General features: G+C 42.1%; 1 protein-coding gene across 4 annotated transcripts in view; it reads right to left on the bottom strand.

The window, feature by feature from the left end:
* The window catches only part of VCAN (versican), a 119,145-nt gene extending 102,318 nt beyond the window's left edge, over positions 1-16,827 (bottom strand). The window contains exons 1-2 of one of the 4 annotated variants that reach the window (XM_055563353.1): positions 16,251-16,827; positions 4,130-4,205 (exon numbers count right to left, since the gene is read on the bottom strand). In XM_055563353.1, the coding sequence (XP_055419328.1) occupies positions 4,130-4,199 (70 nt within the window). In that variant the 5' untranslated portion in view covers positions 4,200-4,205; positions 16,251-16,827. The remainder of the gene's footprint in view (positions 1-4,129; positions 4,206-16,250) is intronic. The other 3 variants (XM_055563333.1, XM_055563342.1, XM_055563346.1) reach the window with 3 other exon arrangements.
* Positions 16,828-17,045: the final 218 nt, after the last annotated feature.

The raw sequence follows: 17,045 nt of genomic DNA, 5'->3' as shown, positions 1-17,045 counted from the left end.
ATCAATTGTGGTATAAATTTATAAGATTCTTTGATTCAGCCCAATCAATTCAATTGGGAGGTTTTTGACACTTAGAGCATTTCTCCATAATTGTGCTATAATGAAAAGATATATTGGAACAAAATAATGTCAAAAGGCAATTTCCCAAGAGTTAATTATTGTTCTGGATATTTACAGATGCGAGAGAATTAAAAGCTGCAGTTGTATGTAAATATATATTCATAGAGAATCCAGTCTTATCAACAAGATTAACAAAAAGCTGTGTGGCCAAGTCTTTTGTGTATGAAATCTTGGGTCTTAATGCACTGGGTAACGAGAACTAAGTTTACCAAATACAAATATTTTAAGAAAGAAATTTAGTAGCACAGAGGATAATGTTTATCGGCTATGCATGTTAAAAAAGAATGCTACCTGCAAGAACTTGTCTGAAATTCTGACAGTGCAAGAAATAAAAACAAATGCTAACAACAGTTCACTATTCAAGTTTGTGGTCTAAATGAATACTGTAAGGGAGAACACTCCAAATAATGAATAATCAATTATGCTTCATTCTATGTCAGTAAATTCTGCAGAGCAAGAACGACGCAAATTCTATCTACACAATTTAATCAAACACACACACAGACCTTGGCCTAGAAGTGCCAGAGTGAGCCTAGGGGAATTTATCGCCCTCTCAAGTATTAATATCACTCCCTCATTCATTCATTTACTTGGGACTGTGCATGACTCCATTTATTATATTAGAGGAATATCCAAATAACAGAGTCAATGGTAAATAATCCATATGAAAGATATTGTTAAATCCGAGTTCCTTATGCATTAAAATAAAGCCAATAACCAAGAGACAAAGTGCTCATTAATTACTCACCTTTCAAGTGCCTAGACTTACATAGAAAAACCCTTAAGATGAGAGTACTTGTGTTGACCCAACTAGCTATTACTCTGTGCTTCACTGTGAACTTGGCAAATACATTTCATATGTATCTTACATTTTCAACTTCATCCCTTTGAAAAAATGAAGCTTCTTCTGAAATTAGCCCCAACCTAATGATATTGCTTAATAGTGATCACCAATTTACAAAAAACCTGATGCCTAGGGTATAGTACAGGACACTGGTTGAGAGCATGGACAGTGGAACCAGATTGCCTGGGTTCCATCACTAAATTGCTGTGTGATCTTCTACATTAGCTATGTCGATAAATCTTTTGGTACTATTGTTTCCTCATTTGCCAACTAGGGAGAATAAAGCACGTGTCTCATGGAAGAGTTAAGATTATAAAAGGTTAACAAAGTAAAATACTTAGAAGAAAGCCCAACATGTAGAAATTACTCAATATTGTAGGTGGTTATTACTATTTAAAATATCATCAAGGAGCTATACCTTAAGTGTTAGTTTCCCTATTATTTGTGTGAGTTCTTTCTTTAAGTGAAAGGGTGATGGTCCTGTTTCTCAAAGTCCCCCTGCTACTTTCTCTGTAATTTCCTTCTATTATGACCCAACCAAATCAACCCCCTTTTCTCCATCTCTTTTCTGTGTCCTCCCTCTTCACTCAATGCTGTTGTCCTTTCCTCTCTGTCACCTTTACTTCCTAGAAATGCTGAAGAGGACAGCTTCTTGGCCATTGGATTGGTGGAGCCTAGACTCTGATGGCCATCCAGGTCATTCACTGTGGTATTCACTCATTATTTATTTATTCATTCACTTATTCACTGAAGCATAAATTGATTAAGTGCTAGCAGTGTGTCAGGAACTCTGCTAGAAGAGAAAAAAAACAGCTCTCTTGAAGTTACAGTCTGCATGGGAAGAAAAACAAGGAATAACTTATCCTCAATGAGTGGTATGGGCTATAATAGCTGTCACAGGACAGGGGACAATGAGAACGCAGAGAAAGGGCTTTCAAACTGCCTGGAAACAATTTGGGGGATGAGAGGTGGGAGCCATCTCAGAAGTCAGCTCATCCTTGATTCCTCTCTCACCCTCACCACACCACATCCCATCCGTGCATTGGTCCTAATCCTCCATCTCCACCTATCCAGTTCACTTCTCTCCAGCTCTTCTGCCACCACGTGATACAAGTGCCCCATCTCACACACGGGTGATCACAATAACCTCCTAAGTCATCTCCCTGGGGCCGCTGTTTCTCTCCTACAGTCCAACCAACGCAGAACAGCAGACATGGAACCTGGAAAATATTCATCGACTTACCTTTCACTGGCTGAAAGCCTTTAGTGCTTCCTAGGAATAAAATCCATTTCTAAAGCTTACAATGCTTACATGGATAAGAAGTGTAACAGTGGTAAAGCTCACACACTCCTGGGACAGCCTTGGTTCTTCTCCTAGTTCTGCTACTTACTAGTCTTGTGACTTTGAGCAAGTCACTTAGGTTCTCTGGATCTCAGTTTCCTCTATGGATGGTGAATGTTTCAATAAGCTAATGTTAAGTATTAAAACTGTTCCTGGCTCATAGGAAGCTCCTTCTTAAAAAAAAAAAAAAATAATTTGTGTATAGTTGCTTTACAATGTTGTGTTAGTTTCTGCTGTGCAGCAAAGTGCATCAGTTACTCCTATACATATATCCCCTCTCTTTTGGATTTCCTTTCTGTTTAGGTCATCACAGAGCAGTGAGTAGAATTCTCTGTGCTTTACAGAGGGTTCTCATTAGTTATCCATTTTATACATGGTAGTGTGTATATATTGGTCCCAATCTCCCAATTCATGCCACCCCCTTGGTGTCCATCCAGATTTGCAAAGTAGAAATAGAGACATGGGGGTGCAGAAAAATAAACATAGGAAGCTCTTTTCTGAGTGTCAGATAGTGTTTCTATTTACATGAGCTGATTTCTGCCTATCTCTCTATCTAGATCTCCTACTTTTTCCTTGATCACTGCTCTCCAACTGCAGTGACCTTTCTATTGCTCAAACACACTACCTAACTTGGGCCAGATCTTAGCTGGCTGGCTCCTTCTCGTCATTCGCACGTCAGTGTAAGTATTACTTTCTCAAAGACGCCTTACCACCTCCCCTGCCCCCACCCTAAGACACTTTCTATGTCGTCACTCTGCTTTATTTTCATCAATTCAGAAGTACTGGGATTGTTGGTTTACGTGTTTATCGCCTACCTCATGTAACTAAGGAGATTAGGCTTAATGAAATCTAAAACAATGTATGACTCATCCACTGATATATCCCTGGAGACCCAGACTAAGACATAGCACGTAGAATCTGTTCAAACAGTACTGTCAATGGATAGATAAATGAATGGATAGGAAGGATGGATGAATAAATAGATTGAGTGACACAAGTTCTGAATCTTAAGAATGAACTGAAGTGGAACTGTAGAGGACAAAAGAAGGGACTGCTAAGCAGAAGGAACTGCATGGGGGCAGGGGAAGGGAAATAAGGTGTAAGGAAAAAATAGGGAATAAGAATGGAAATTATAAATTATTTCAGAGACTCTAAAGCAGGCAGTGAGTGTGAGAAAGAAGCAGAAGCTGAGTCTAGAGAGACCCTTGATGGGAGCAGGTCACTGATACTCAGCACAGATTCTTTCTTCATGGACCAAGAGTCTACAAATTTGGAATCTCAAAACTCTCATTAGGTGGACATATAATTTAAAGCTAAGAAAAACAGTGCATGTTTACTTATCCAGTTACAAAGGAGAAAGAGAGAGAGAGAAGAAAAGAGAAAGAGAAAGAAATGGAGGTAGGGGTAAAAATTTGTCTATCAGTTATCTTGTCTATCTATATCTTCTTGATTTCTTTCAAATTGTATCCCTCTGAAAGTTCAATAGTCTTTTTTTCAATGTAGAAAAGCCTTTGAGTGGTGTCAAAAAGAGTGGAACCTTAAAATATGCCCAGTCACTCAAATGAGCCTTTTTGCACAGTCTGAAAGTAATCTGGGAAGTTACTGAAAGCCCACTTTCTCCTTTAGCATCCTGTTCATTATTTTGTTATAACCAATTTATTTAAAACCACGGTTTTCAGCCTAATGATATTTTAGCTAAAAGTCTTCAGCAACGAATAGATAAAAAATTCATCATTGATTTTAATGATTCCATAATCACATTCCATGCCCCAATACTTTAATTTTTATTTCAATTAGTCCTAAAAAATGATTATCACACTCACCTTTCTGTAGTGCATGGGCTGCTATTAAGGTGGAGCACATCCATAAGATGCTCTTTATATTTATCAACATCTTGTCCTAGAAATGAAGACAAACACAAAGGAAATCATAAGCACTCAGGCTTGTGGGAGGCCATATGTCACATGCTTTTTGTGCCTAGTATGTTCCTCTTGGGTTGTAAACACAGGAGGAGACTTGCAATAGGAGAAGTTGTCCCAACACTTTAATTATTAGTTTGACTCTCACCCAATGTGGTCGTTACCAAAATAATTCCAGAACCCAAATTGGGGACATATAACAATGTGGATGTGTGGGGCAACCGCAATGGGGTAGGCTGTTGGAAGAACAATATAGACCACAGCCTAAGTAACTAGTGGCTAGCAACTGGAACAAGGAGGGAAGGGCGACCACAAAATCTATTTAGAAACAGGAAGCTGATCATAGATGGAGCAAGAGAAGATGGGGAAGCAGTTGGGAGAGATGTGGAAAGAAAAGGATTTGCACCAAATGTGAAGTGTGTGGAAACCCATTGCTGATTCATGCACATGGTACCAGGACAGAGAATAAGGATCTCAGCAGGCTTTTTAAAGCACAGACTCAATTTAGTTTCTAGGAGGCTGAGCAAACAAAATAAATGTATTATAAGGAGCTGTTAATTACAGAAAAGGCCAATGCTTGCCATGAGTTTTAAAGTAGTTCCAATGGTCTGAAGGGTAAAGAATGAAAGAAAACACCCAGTACTGAGAGTCAATAAACCCTGCCCTGGCTTTGCCATTAATTTATCGTGTGAATTTGGGGAAGACATTTAACAAACCTGGGTCTCAGAATGATCCCTTGCAGCTCACATTTCTCTGCTGTTATAACTATGAGGAGGATAAGCATCATTGTTGGGGACCATCTAGAAATCAAAGAGCTAAGCTCAAAACAACCACAGAAGACTATTTGATCTCAACAGCTGTTTCCTCCCCAGTTACATTTAGAACTGCTCTATAACAGCCATCACTCGTTGGCTACCCAGTAGCCAATGTTCTCTCTTTTCTAACAAAACTTTGATTCCATTTTAATATCTACCCTCCTTCACATGGCCATACTTTGATGGAACCTGGGTCAAATCCCAGCCCAAATGGACGATCCTGTTTATTCCAAGCCAATTCAGTTCAGTTCAGTTCAGTCGCTCAGTTGTGTTCAACTCTTTGCGACCCCATGAGCTGCAGCACGCCAGGTCTCCCTGTCCATCACCAACTCCCAGAGTCCACCCAAACCCATGTCCACTGAGTCAGTGATGCCATCCAACCATTTCATCCTCTGTTGTCCCCTTCTCCTCCTGCCCTTAATCTTTCCCAGCATCAGGGTCTTTTCAAATGAGTCAGCTCTTCGCATCAGGTGGCCAAAGTATTGGAGTTTCAGCTTCAACATCAGTCCTTCAAATGAACACCCAGGACTGATCTCCTTTAAGATGGACTGGTTGGATCTCCTTGCAGTCCAGGGGACTCTCAAGAGTCTTCTCCAACACCACAGTTCAAAAGCATCAATTCTTTGGTGCTCAGCTTTCTTTATAGTCCAACTCTCACATCCATACATAATCACTGGTAAAACCATAGCCTTGACTAGCCAGACCTTTGTTGGCAAAGTAATGTCTCTGCTTTTTCATATGCTGTTAGGTTGGTCATAACTTTCCTTCCAAGCCAATTACACAGGTCCTAGTTTGTGAAACTGTTGTATCCATGTTGTACCCATAAGTATATAAGATACCCTCTGGGATGAAGCTGAGAAATAATCAGGAGAGGCAGGGCTGAAGTGCTCAGGCATTAGACCAACAGCTAGCCATACCCTTGAACTTTCTTTTTATTAGATAATAAATTCCTTTATTATTTAAACCCAATAAAGTCAGGGCTTTTTAGTAGCTAATGTCACTGAAAGGCATCTTAACTGACACATATTTGAGTTGGTGCCCTAAAACTTTCTCAGAAATTATCTAAATTCTGTACTATTTAGAAAACCTAGATTAAAATCTTGTAAGAATCCAAGTCCAATTTGGGCTCAAATTCAATTTAATAATTTACATCAGCTATTCCTCTTCCCTTGATATTCTTCTCCATTTAATTGCTTTATTTTATATAGCTTGAAATAAGTGTTAGAATCTTTCTAAAAGAAAATTATAAAATTCTAGATATTTCCTGAAGACCAATTTTTATCTAACACATTATATATCTCATATTTTCAATCAATGAACCATCTGACAAGTCACAGTGAAAAGTATATAGCTGATAGTCCTAAATTAACCTTGATAATTAAGCTTATAATTACTGAGATATGCTAATAAATGTTGTTACACACAAACTGGGAATTAGGTTTCTACTTTTCTGGATTTTTTTACAACATACCCCAGCAAGCAGGAAGTATACACCTATATCTCATTACTATACCAATATTTCAGGAAAAAAAATAAGATGTCAATTTCACATACCCTAAAGCTTCCAACAAAATGAAACTTTAGATTGTATCACACAACACTATGAAGACAATGTACTCCATGAGTATTGAATCCAAATAAGAAACTTTTCTTCAATTGTGCTTACAAACAATAATTTATTATTCTCCTTCAAGAAAAATTTTTTCTCAAATTGTTTTTCTTTTTTTCAGAAAACATTTATAAGCTTAATGTTAAAAGTCTGGGCTCCATTGTCAAAGAACCCTGAATTTGAGTTCTGAATTTTCTGCTTATACTCTGAGATTTGGGGTAAGTTACTAAACAGTACAATGAGAATTGATAAAACAATGCATATAAAATACAGCTTGGGGATACACAGTATATTCAGTACTCAGTATTTATTATTAAAATTTCTAATTCAAGCTTTCTACCAGTGAGAACTTCCTGGTTTCATATCACTAGTAGTAAAAAGAATATTTAAAGCTCTTGGATTTGAAAATTATAACCTGGGTTATTACTATAACTTTGTACACCTCCATGCTCACAGTAAATTGTCCTATAATTTATCATTATGTCCTTTGAATCATTACTTAGAAATATGTTTTATCTCCTATGTAGAACAGTAGCTTTCTGAAAAGCAGAGTCAGCGTCATATTCAACTTATTAATTCCCACAATATTTCCACAGTGCTGGCTTCAGAGTAATTGCTTTGAGGGAGGTTTGCTGACCAAATGCGTGACCAACACCCCCTCATTTCCTATTCAGAAATACACTCTGAAGAGAAGCATCAACAATCTCTTTAAACATGGGTGAGTGGGCTAATTAACACATGAAATACAATTAACATTGGCCATGACTCAATAATATCTGTTTGTAATATCTGGAGTGTCAAAATCTTGTAACAAAACCAGATGCAATTCTGACCAAGAATGGGTCTTCGGCATCACAATTTTCCACACAAAGCAGATACTTAAAAGTCTAACTCTTTTATAAGGATACTCCATCCTTATAAAAGTGGCTTTTTTTTTTAATTTTTTTAGGGAGAGGAGGAAGTAGTTCTTCATCTATTTAACAAGTATACTCATCACTTGCCCAAGTAAGACTGCCAATAAGGCAAGGTTAGGGAAGGAAGTTGGTACATTAAAAGCACAAGGGAGAGATCAGTCATATTTTAAATACATTTGCATAAATTAATTTGCCAACATTTAAAAATTGGAGTGTTCACACTAAGCCCCCGATCTCTGACTTCTTTTGAAAAATCAGACCTAACAATTAGAGGTCCATATTCTAGCTGGCCAATCATTAGCACTAAGCAAGCAGCAGGCCCTGGCCTTGGCTCTGTGAGCTCAAGGTTATCAATGCCCCAGCTGGCCTCTCATCCATTTCTACTCCATGCCTATTCCCTGTAGTCACCAGAGCTTGCAACTCAAATTCCCAAACTTCTGATCTCAGAACTATGTTTTCACTGCCTCTTCCTTACAGGCCATGGACATCATTCCATTTCTCTAATTTCCATAAGTCTGTGTTCATGGTCATGGTTGTTTAAGCACACCATTTGCCTTCTTTGATTTTACAAAATGAGAAACTTTCTGAAGCTTCTTTGTTTTTAGCACCACTCCAATCCGCATTTTCATTCTTCTGCTCTTCTGTGTGGGTCTTGTAAGCATTATCTGTTAGTGATAACAAGTCTGACTGCATAGAAAGACCTGGGAGATATGAGAGCTGGTGCCTATATTTAGTCTTCTATTCCAGTGAAGTCAATGAGAAGAGGAAAAAGTCATTGAACAATCAAGTCACAGCTGACTGAGGCTGTTTAATTGCCTAGGAGACATGAGAGACAAGGTCAACAGGATTCCTATCCATGAGAAACGTCTGCAAAGGGGATAAGGGTCATGCCAGGGGTAGGCTGCCTCAGCGAAAGAGAGAGCCAAGGTTTTAGTAAACAGATATTTAGTATTCTCCCTTGATCTTGGGGAAGCTCCACTGAGCAAAGGGTGACTTAAGGATGCAGACCCAGTGGTTTGTCTTCCAGTTCTCGAATTAGTTACCCTAGACAACCAATTGTTCAGAATACCTCAGCCACAAAGTGGATGCAAAGAGCATTGTCTCTTATGTTGCCTTGTGGTGCTTACACAAAGGAGGATCGCTGTAATGCAGAGAGAGATATCATGGTTTAAGCATACAGTGTCATGAATTTGCTTCCCACGAATAAATAGCACCATGTGAAATTACCACAAACATAGGTATGGATTCCTGCACCTGGACTTGGCTAAGTTTTTTCATGTCACTGCTCCTTAGTATTGCTGTGTTCACTGCCTGTGCCCTCCTTGATGTAAAACACACTGCACTTTCCATTCCCTTTCTCATGTTCTATTTTCATCACAGCACATCTCACCACTGTATATGTGTATTTGGGAACTGCCCTTCTCTGCCTGCCATAATATAAGCTCCAGGAAGGCAGTCTTTGATATTCTGTTCATTGCTGTATCCACAATGCCCAGGACACCCAGTAATATTGGTTGAATGAATGAATATGCCCATTTTGTATGTAATTATGTGCATGCATGCATGCATGCGTGCTCAGTCACTTCAATCATGTCCAACTCTTTGCAACCCTGTGGACTGTAGCCTGCCAGGCTCCTCTGTTCATGGGATTCTCCAGGCAAGAATACTGGAGTGGGTTGCCATGGCCTTCTCCAGGGGATTTTCCCAAGTCAGGGATCGAACCCATATTTGCTGCAGCTCTTGCATTGCAGGGGGATTCTTTACCCACTGAGCCACCTGGGAAGCCAATTATGTGCACATTATACACTATTTGGCACATGACTTTCTTCAGTCAAAATACAGTTTATCTCTGAGAATGTTGTGAATCAGCTAATACAGTTTGTCTGTGTTACTTTTAACAGCTGCATAATTTTCTCCTTCATGAATGTATCATCTTTTATTATACAGTTCCTGTGATGAGCCTTTAAGGTGTCTCCAGATTTTTGCAATGAGAAACAATGCTGCAAAAGGGCATTCTTGTCCATTTGTCTTGGGTGACATACCTACCAATATCTACATGACAATACCTAGAAGTGGAATTGCTGGGTCAAAATGTATATGCATTAAAAAAAATTATAGCTATTACCAAATCACTTTCTAAAGAGGATGAACCTATTTACATATATAAGAGATCCAGTTTCCCCACAACTTGACCAACACAAACTTTTATTAAACTTTATCTTTACAGCTGATTGATGAAAATGGCACAGAATAAACTGCTGTTTCAATTATTATTTCTTTAATTATGAATAAGACTAAGCAATTTTTCATATGATTTTAAAACATTTATTGTTCCCTTTCTGCCAGCAGTCTACACACAAAACATTTGCCAATTTTTCTTTTTGATGGGCTGTGGTATATGCTTTTGTAAAAAAGTTCCTGGCATATCAAAATAGTTGTTAGGTCTTTGTTTCTCTTACGTTGCTGACATTTTCTAGATGTGTTATGTGTTTTGTGTAAATAATTTAATTGTTATTTAGTCAGATTTATCAATCTTCTCTAGTATAGCTTTTGGGTTACACCTTTTCCTTATCAGGGGTTTCTTTTCTCCTAGCTTATTATTTTAAACATTTTATAATTTCCTCTAGTTATTTTTTAAAAGGTTATTTTTTCACTCCCTACATTTCATATTAGATCCATCTTAATTTTATTCTGGGATAAATGAGGTAAAGATTGATTTGTATTTTGAGTGGGCCAATCAGTTGTGCCCAAGTCATTTACTGAATAAATTTTCATTTCCACTGAATTTCTATGTTTATTTGAGTCTGTTTATGGACTCTGTCTTCTAGTCAATGAAACCAGACAATTCTTTTTTTTTAAATTGAAGTATACTTTCTTTACAATGTTGTGTCAGTTTCAGCTGTGCAGCAAAGTGATTCAGTTATATATATATACATTATATATATACATATATATGCAGTTATATATATAATCTTTTATTAGATTCTTTTCCATGATAGGTTAATACAAGATATTGAATATCTTATAGTTGCCTGTGCTATACAGTAGGTCTTTGTTGTTCATATATTTTATGTATTGTACTGTTAACCCCAAACTCCTAATTTATCCCTTCCCCTGTTTCCACCTTGGTAAACCTAAATTTGTTTTTTTATGTCTGTGAGCCTCTTTCTGTTTTATAAATAAGTTCATTTGTATTGGTTTTTTTAGATCCCACATACAAGTGTGAAACTAGACAATTCTGAGAACAGTATGTCCCTCTCTAACTCATTTTACAGGTTTAGTAGGAAATACATGATTTGGGTAATGCTGTTAATATTAAGATTATAGAATTAGATCAAGATGAGCCCCAGGGATATATATCTTAACACTCTTTATTTGTGGAGTTATTTATGAGAGCCCTTTCATAGGTACTTACCCTTTTGTTGTTTATAAATGTATATCCATTTAATAGATGTTGACACCAAATACCCAAAAGTTGTGTCTTAACTTGGTTTTCTTAACTAGGAATTGCAACTCAAGCTTTCTGATTCTAAGCCTAGTGCTCATTCTACTATACCACATGTAATAAATACCAACTCAGTAATTTAATAATAAAAAGATAACATATATTTTATATGTTTACATAGTTTATTATAAACTATGCAATCATAAATTTATAGATGTAACCACCTCTTAAAATTCTTAGAAGAATGAAGTAGGATGTATATAGATACAGAAAAAAGATAAATTTAAATGTAGTTCCCTAATTTACACCCTTTTAAAGATGATCAATCTAGCCAGCAGAATTTCAGGGAAACAGACTCATCACATAAAGATGCTTTGCACTGACCACTGAAATGGAACTACTCTTGGCACATTCAGTAATAGGAACACAGCTGTCAAAAAACCCTGGAGAACATATATGTAATATATATGTATAAATGCACATATATGTAATTAACCACATATAGGCTACCAGAGGAAACTGACAAACATTCACTAACTGAAGCGGAGCTTGGTCAAGACATTTATCTCTACTTCTCCTTGTTCTGATTCCAAATCAGAGTACAGACCTTGTATTTTCTGGTAAAGTACAGATCTATCCAATAGTCAACATGTTTTCTCATCGCAGAGCCAGTCACCCCCAACAATGAGTGTTTGTGACTCCTAACTGGTTTCTCTAGGTGGGTGGTGGAATAATAGCCTACTGCAGTCATTCATTGTTTTCCTCAAAAGAACCATGTGTCTGGAAAAGTTCTGTTCAGTCACAGGGAAATATCCCATTTTAAATATAGTATCTAGTGATGTTTGTCCATGAATAAAGTTAACAAAAATATTTAAACCCCACCAGGTATGGAAAGTTTAGTTATATGGCTACTGGGTGACAGTGTTGGTTGATTTTTGTGCTCTGATGTTCAATTACTGACCAACTATTAACCACAAAGTACTTAACCATAATAATGTGAGGAAAGAAAGAACAATGAGTATATCTGTAACATTAATCATATTCAGCCTTAAATTAACTTTTTAGGTTTTTTCCAAACAACTTACAAGGGTGCATGCAGATATAGGTATCCTAGGATATCAAAGGTATTTCCTTCCAGTTTGTAGGCACAGAGAAAAAGAAGAAACCGAAATCTATGTCTGTAAACATATATAAATCCAGGGGGATTCTTTTAAAACCTTAAATTTGAATTAAAGTTAAAATTCTTTTTACACTTTAAAAGTAGGAAATACAATTTAGGGCTAACTTTAAATTTCTTTATTTTACTTACTAAGAAAAACAAAATAAAACTTTGAATTTTTACACAAATCTTTAGCAATTGTCTTGACACTCATCCCTTTTCCCAGAACCCACAAGATTAAGGATCGTGGACTTCCTGCTGGAGGAAATAATTGCTCAACTACTTTGGAATCCATGGAAGCCTTTGCTGTATTAGCTGGGACATACAATCATAAAATCTTCTTCTTTTTTTTTTTTTTTTAAACATAGCACCAGAACCAGAAGTTCAGTCTGAGACCTTCTGCTTGGTATGTTCTCACATTCCAAGTTACATATTCCCCCAATTGGAACAAATTTCATCTCAAACACTAGTTGCTTCCATTGATGCCTTCCTATTTTTATGTTAATCTCACAACATCCTATTTTAAGTCTTTAAAGGAATATTTTCACTGTAGGTTTGGCAAAATTGCCAAGCATGTTTAAAAGAATTTAGGTCACAGCTTTTAGAAGGAGTCAAAACGGAACGGCAAGTGTATCAGTTAGATGTCAGAAGACGGACTGCATCTGCCTGCAATGCAGGAGACCCAGGTTCAATCCCTGGAGATGGAAATGGTTACCCACTCCAGTATCCTTGCCTGGAGAATTCCACGGACAGAGGAGCCTGGTGCACTACAGTCCACGGGGGTCGCAAAAGGTCGGACACAACTGACTAACACACTAGATCATTAAAACCCTGTTTTTCCAAGATAAAGCGAAGAAGTAGGCGAGTCTAAAATGCAGCTCTAAGTGGCAGCGTCTACTCTGCGCCACATTCCGCAGTCTTTCGCTCAGTCATTTCATAAATATGAGCTGAGCTCCAACCATGGGCCGGGCGGGAGCTAAAAGCTCCTGCTGCAAAGGGATCAGGGTTACACCCACAGCCCCTAAGGTTTGTGCTCATGGAATCTATCAGTCCTGTCAATGGCAATTGCTTGTGGTGCTAGACGAACTCTTCATGACATCCGGAACGTGAATATCTTGTAGTTGACTAAAAACGATCTTTAAAAAGTCAATATATAAACTCATCTCAAATTTGCTTGGTGTAAATCTTTACTTCTTTCCTATCGCCAGGCAAAATCTACTCCATTCCACTCCCAAGAAGCAAGGGGGGGGGGCGGAATCAAGGGGTCTTATTTAATAAAAGTGTTTAGCGCTCTCTGGATAGAAGTCAGATCCGCTCCAGCAGTCTCCACTAGCCCTTTACAAGGGATGCGCGGCCGCAGGGCTCTCCCCGCCCCGCCCCGATCCCGCGGAAGGACCAAAGCCACGCCCCCGCCGGCCTCTGGGCGGTGACCCAGGAGGCGCCCAGCCAAGCCGCGGCTCTGTACGACTGCCGGTCCAGCAGTGCTGCTGTCTCCGAGCCCGAGAAGTCACACCCGTCTCGGGCCGGGAGCTGAAGCCCCAGCCCACGTGGCGGCGGCTGGTGAACCCCGGCGCTGCGAGAAGCGCTCCATGCGGTTCCTTTACGCGGGGACAGGGGAGTAGAAAGAAACCCCCAGCGCCCCCTCTCTAAGCCTAGTTCCTCCGCCTCTCCCCCTTACCCCCGCTAACCCCAGCACGCCGCTTCAGTAGGATTTGTTACCGCTCTGGGGATTAAAACAATGGCTTAAAATGAGACGTGAAATTCAGTCCAAAACCTTGAAACGAACCCAGCCGGTCCGCTCCTGGCTGTTTGCGTGTATGTGCCCCATCCTTTCTTCTTCCCTTTCTCCCCACTGCTCCTGTCCTTCCCTTCTCTCCATTTTCCACCCGGAGCCCTCCTCCCAAATTTCCGTCTTCGACGAGTGTTGTGAAATTGAGAAAGTTTAAATGGAGGCAATAGTCTGGGCGGGGCCCTAGCATCGATTTCGAGTGGTCATGGGCCTTAGTAAAATCTCCCAAAGATCTGTATGATCTTTCTTAAAGGGATGCCCAAGATAGAGTACTAAGCCCTCTGAAACCTGGCCACGTGTGTTAGTCTATCAAACTGCAGGCTGTCCCGGGAGCGCCGCGCACACCCTAGCGGACTCAAGAGAAGGCGCTTCAGCCCTTGGCAAAGACGTCTCCTTCCTGGGCCTGCCAACGCTTAGGTTTACTTCGCAGATTCCGAAGTGGAAAACTAAACGGGAAGCTATGGCCCTCCATCGTTTAATGCAGGGCAGTGAAAAAGGCTCGTTTGGTTTGGGGGCTGGGGCAGGGGGGAGGGTGAGCTCGTTTTTCTCCACCTGTACTGGATTTCTCCATCAGGGGGCGCCCACACCCGTCACAAAACTCCCTATTCCTAGACATCTGGGTTCTGTAAGCTCGAAGCTCTCCAACTGGGGGCCGATCCGAAGGAGCGCACCGCCTCCCTCGCTCCTCCCTTCTTGCCTGCCTCCGCGGACAGAGGAGGCAGGGATTTCACACTAGCCATTCATTTGTCAGCGGTGGGGGAGGGGACGCAGGAGCGAAAGAGACGGAGCAGAGGCTGGGAGAGGGGAAGGGAAACAGAGAAGATGGAGACAGAAAGGTAGAGACAAAGATGAGAAAGCGGACAGAGATAGCCAGACTGTCTTTCCGCCTGTGGGTGTGCGCACGGCGGGACAGCTCTCCAGGCGCCGTGTAGATGTTTCCTCCCTCCCGTAGCGTCTCCCGGGAACTTGCAGGACTTCTTAGGGCGCAGCTGGATCCCAGAGCACATAGTTTAAGCGATGACACTAGTTTTCTACCTCGCTCTCCGCTGCCTGACATAGGGATCGCTCCACGCCCAGTGACACAGTGAGCCTAGACAACCCTGATGCCCCCCAGCCCGCACGCACCAGGGATACTGCCCGGCGGCGCCCACGCCTCCGCAGGGCGGTGGGGCGCTCCAGCCCAGGGCGTCCCCCGGAGCTGCCGACACTCGCTCTCTGCCGCCGCAAGAGTCGCCAGTAAAGTTGCTCAACTAGGGCCGCGAGCGGGGAGAGGGGTGGGGAAATGGAAGGAAAAGGAGGGCTGCAGTAGTCCGGGCGAAGAGGGCTGATCCTAGAGGCCCCAGATTCGGGTCCCCACGCCACCTTTGTCTGAAAAGCGCCCTGAGCGCTGGCTTGCTGGTTGAGACGGGAGCAAAAGCCTCTACCTCGCTTCTCAGAATGAGCTAAAATTCTTGCACATCTCTACTGGTTCGGAGCAAGCTTTTCCCGCCCTGGCGCCGAGCAGACCTCCGCGGCTCTCCAAACACCCCACCCCCATCCCCTGCTCCCTCCTGGCCGGCTCCGGAGCACGGCGCGCTGGACAAAAGAACCCAGGGGCACCCGAGAGAGCCGTGACAGCCCTCAAGTCGCCAAAGAGACGCGGACCGGGAACCCTGCACCTCCCCCAGACCGGACCGCCTCCCAGACAGCCCGCGGGATGAGGGGGTCACGTCCGCTCAGAACCCGGATCGCCTTGTCAGGAGCTGCCCGAGAGCGGCTTTCCAGGAACGCGGGCACTGACCACACACCAGGGGCCGGGAACCAGGTGGCCTGCACCAAGGCGGCTTCGGGGATTTGCGTGTGGGCAAGTCTCGGGAGTCCCCATTCAAACTTTTGCCTCGAGCAGGTTAACGACAACAAAAAGATCAAGGTGCCAGGGTCCCTCCGTCCTCTCCTGCTCCAGACCCCTCGACGTTTCTAGGGGGGGTCTCTGCATTTCCTTCCCTCCCTTCCCCCAATTCCATTAGTCGGTCTACCCCCACCCCACCCCGGGCTTCTTTTGTCTGGATCTTTTTCAGCACCAGGGTCCCTCCGTAGTCCTCTCTCCAAACATCCTTCTGAAAGTTACCTGCATTTTTTACAGTGCTTATATTTTCTTAACTTCTCAAAGATAGTTCTCTTTGCCTTAATTAAAGCCTTCTACCAATCACAATGTACTTTTTTTCTAAACTCGATTTTTTTTTCCTATAAGTTTTTCTTGTTCTTTTCTTTCCTTTTTTTTTTTTTTAAAGGGGAAACAAAAGAAACGTGATTACCTTGAAAGGCGGCTTATTGCAGTTTGGGGGGAAAATTCACCTCAGCGCTGCGCGATTGGGCTCGGCGTTGCCGGGGCGGGTCACATAGGAAGCGCGGTGTCCTGGGGAAGCGTGCGGGATGGTGCTGGAGGATGCGGGGCTGGCCGCAGATCCGCGTCCCCACGCCTGTCCGCAGCACCTAAGAAGGTTCGCGGCTGTTGCGCCCTCCTGACTGGAGTTCCTCCTCAGAAAGGCTCGGGGCAGCTCGCCTGCAAGTTCAAATGCGGGTTGTGACACCCATCATCATTATATCACTGTACCGTCAGCGCCGAGGAGGAGACTCGGCGAGGAGGAGGAGGAGGAGGAGGAGGGTTCATTCACAGGCTCCTCAAGCGCTCCGCAGCTTCAGCCACTCCTCAAAGCTCAGGCTGGGAAGGCAGGCAGAGGGGCGGAAAGGCAGCTCCCCGCGCTTGCGGTAGGGACCGCCTGCCTCCCTCCTCAGGCACTCCCACCTCTCGGCGTTTCTTCCTGACAAGCAAGTACCAATCGGCTTGGGGACAGCCGCGCTCCCCATTCAGCGGCTCACTAAGGAACATCGCGCGGTGCGCGAGGAAACCGCTGCCCTCCCACCCTTCCCCACCCCCTCTTCCCCGCCCCCCGCGCTGCGGGTGCTGGCTTAGGGGAAAGGAGCCCCCAGGCTCTTGTGGGGGCAGGCCCGCAGGAGACCATTGAGTACCGTCGGTTCTTCTGGGGAGCAAACGAAACTCTGTAAAAATTAGCCCAGAACTTGGTTACAGCGTGTTTACGCGGCCACCG

The sequence above is a fragment of the Bubalus kerabau genome, chromosome 1 (assembly GCF_029407905.1).
Source record: "Bubalus kerabau isolate K-KA32 ecotype Philippines breed swamp buffalo chromosome 1, PCC_UOA_SB_1v2, whole genome shotgun sequence".
NCBI lineage: Eukaryota > Metazoa > Chordata > Mammalia > Artiodactyla > Bovidae > Bubalus > Bubalus kerabau.
This window is presented reverse-complemented; position numbering and strand designations above follow the sequence as displayed.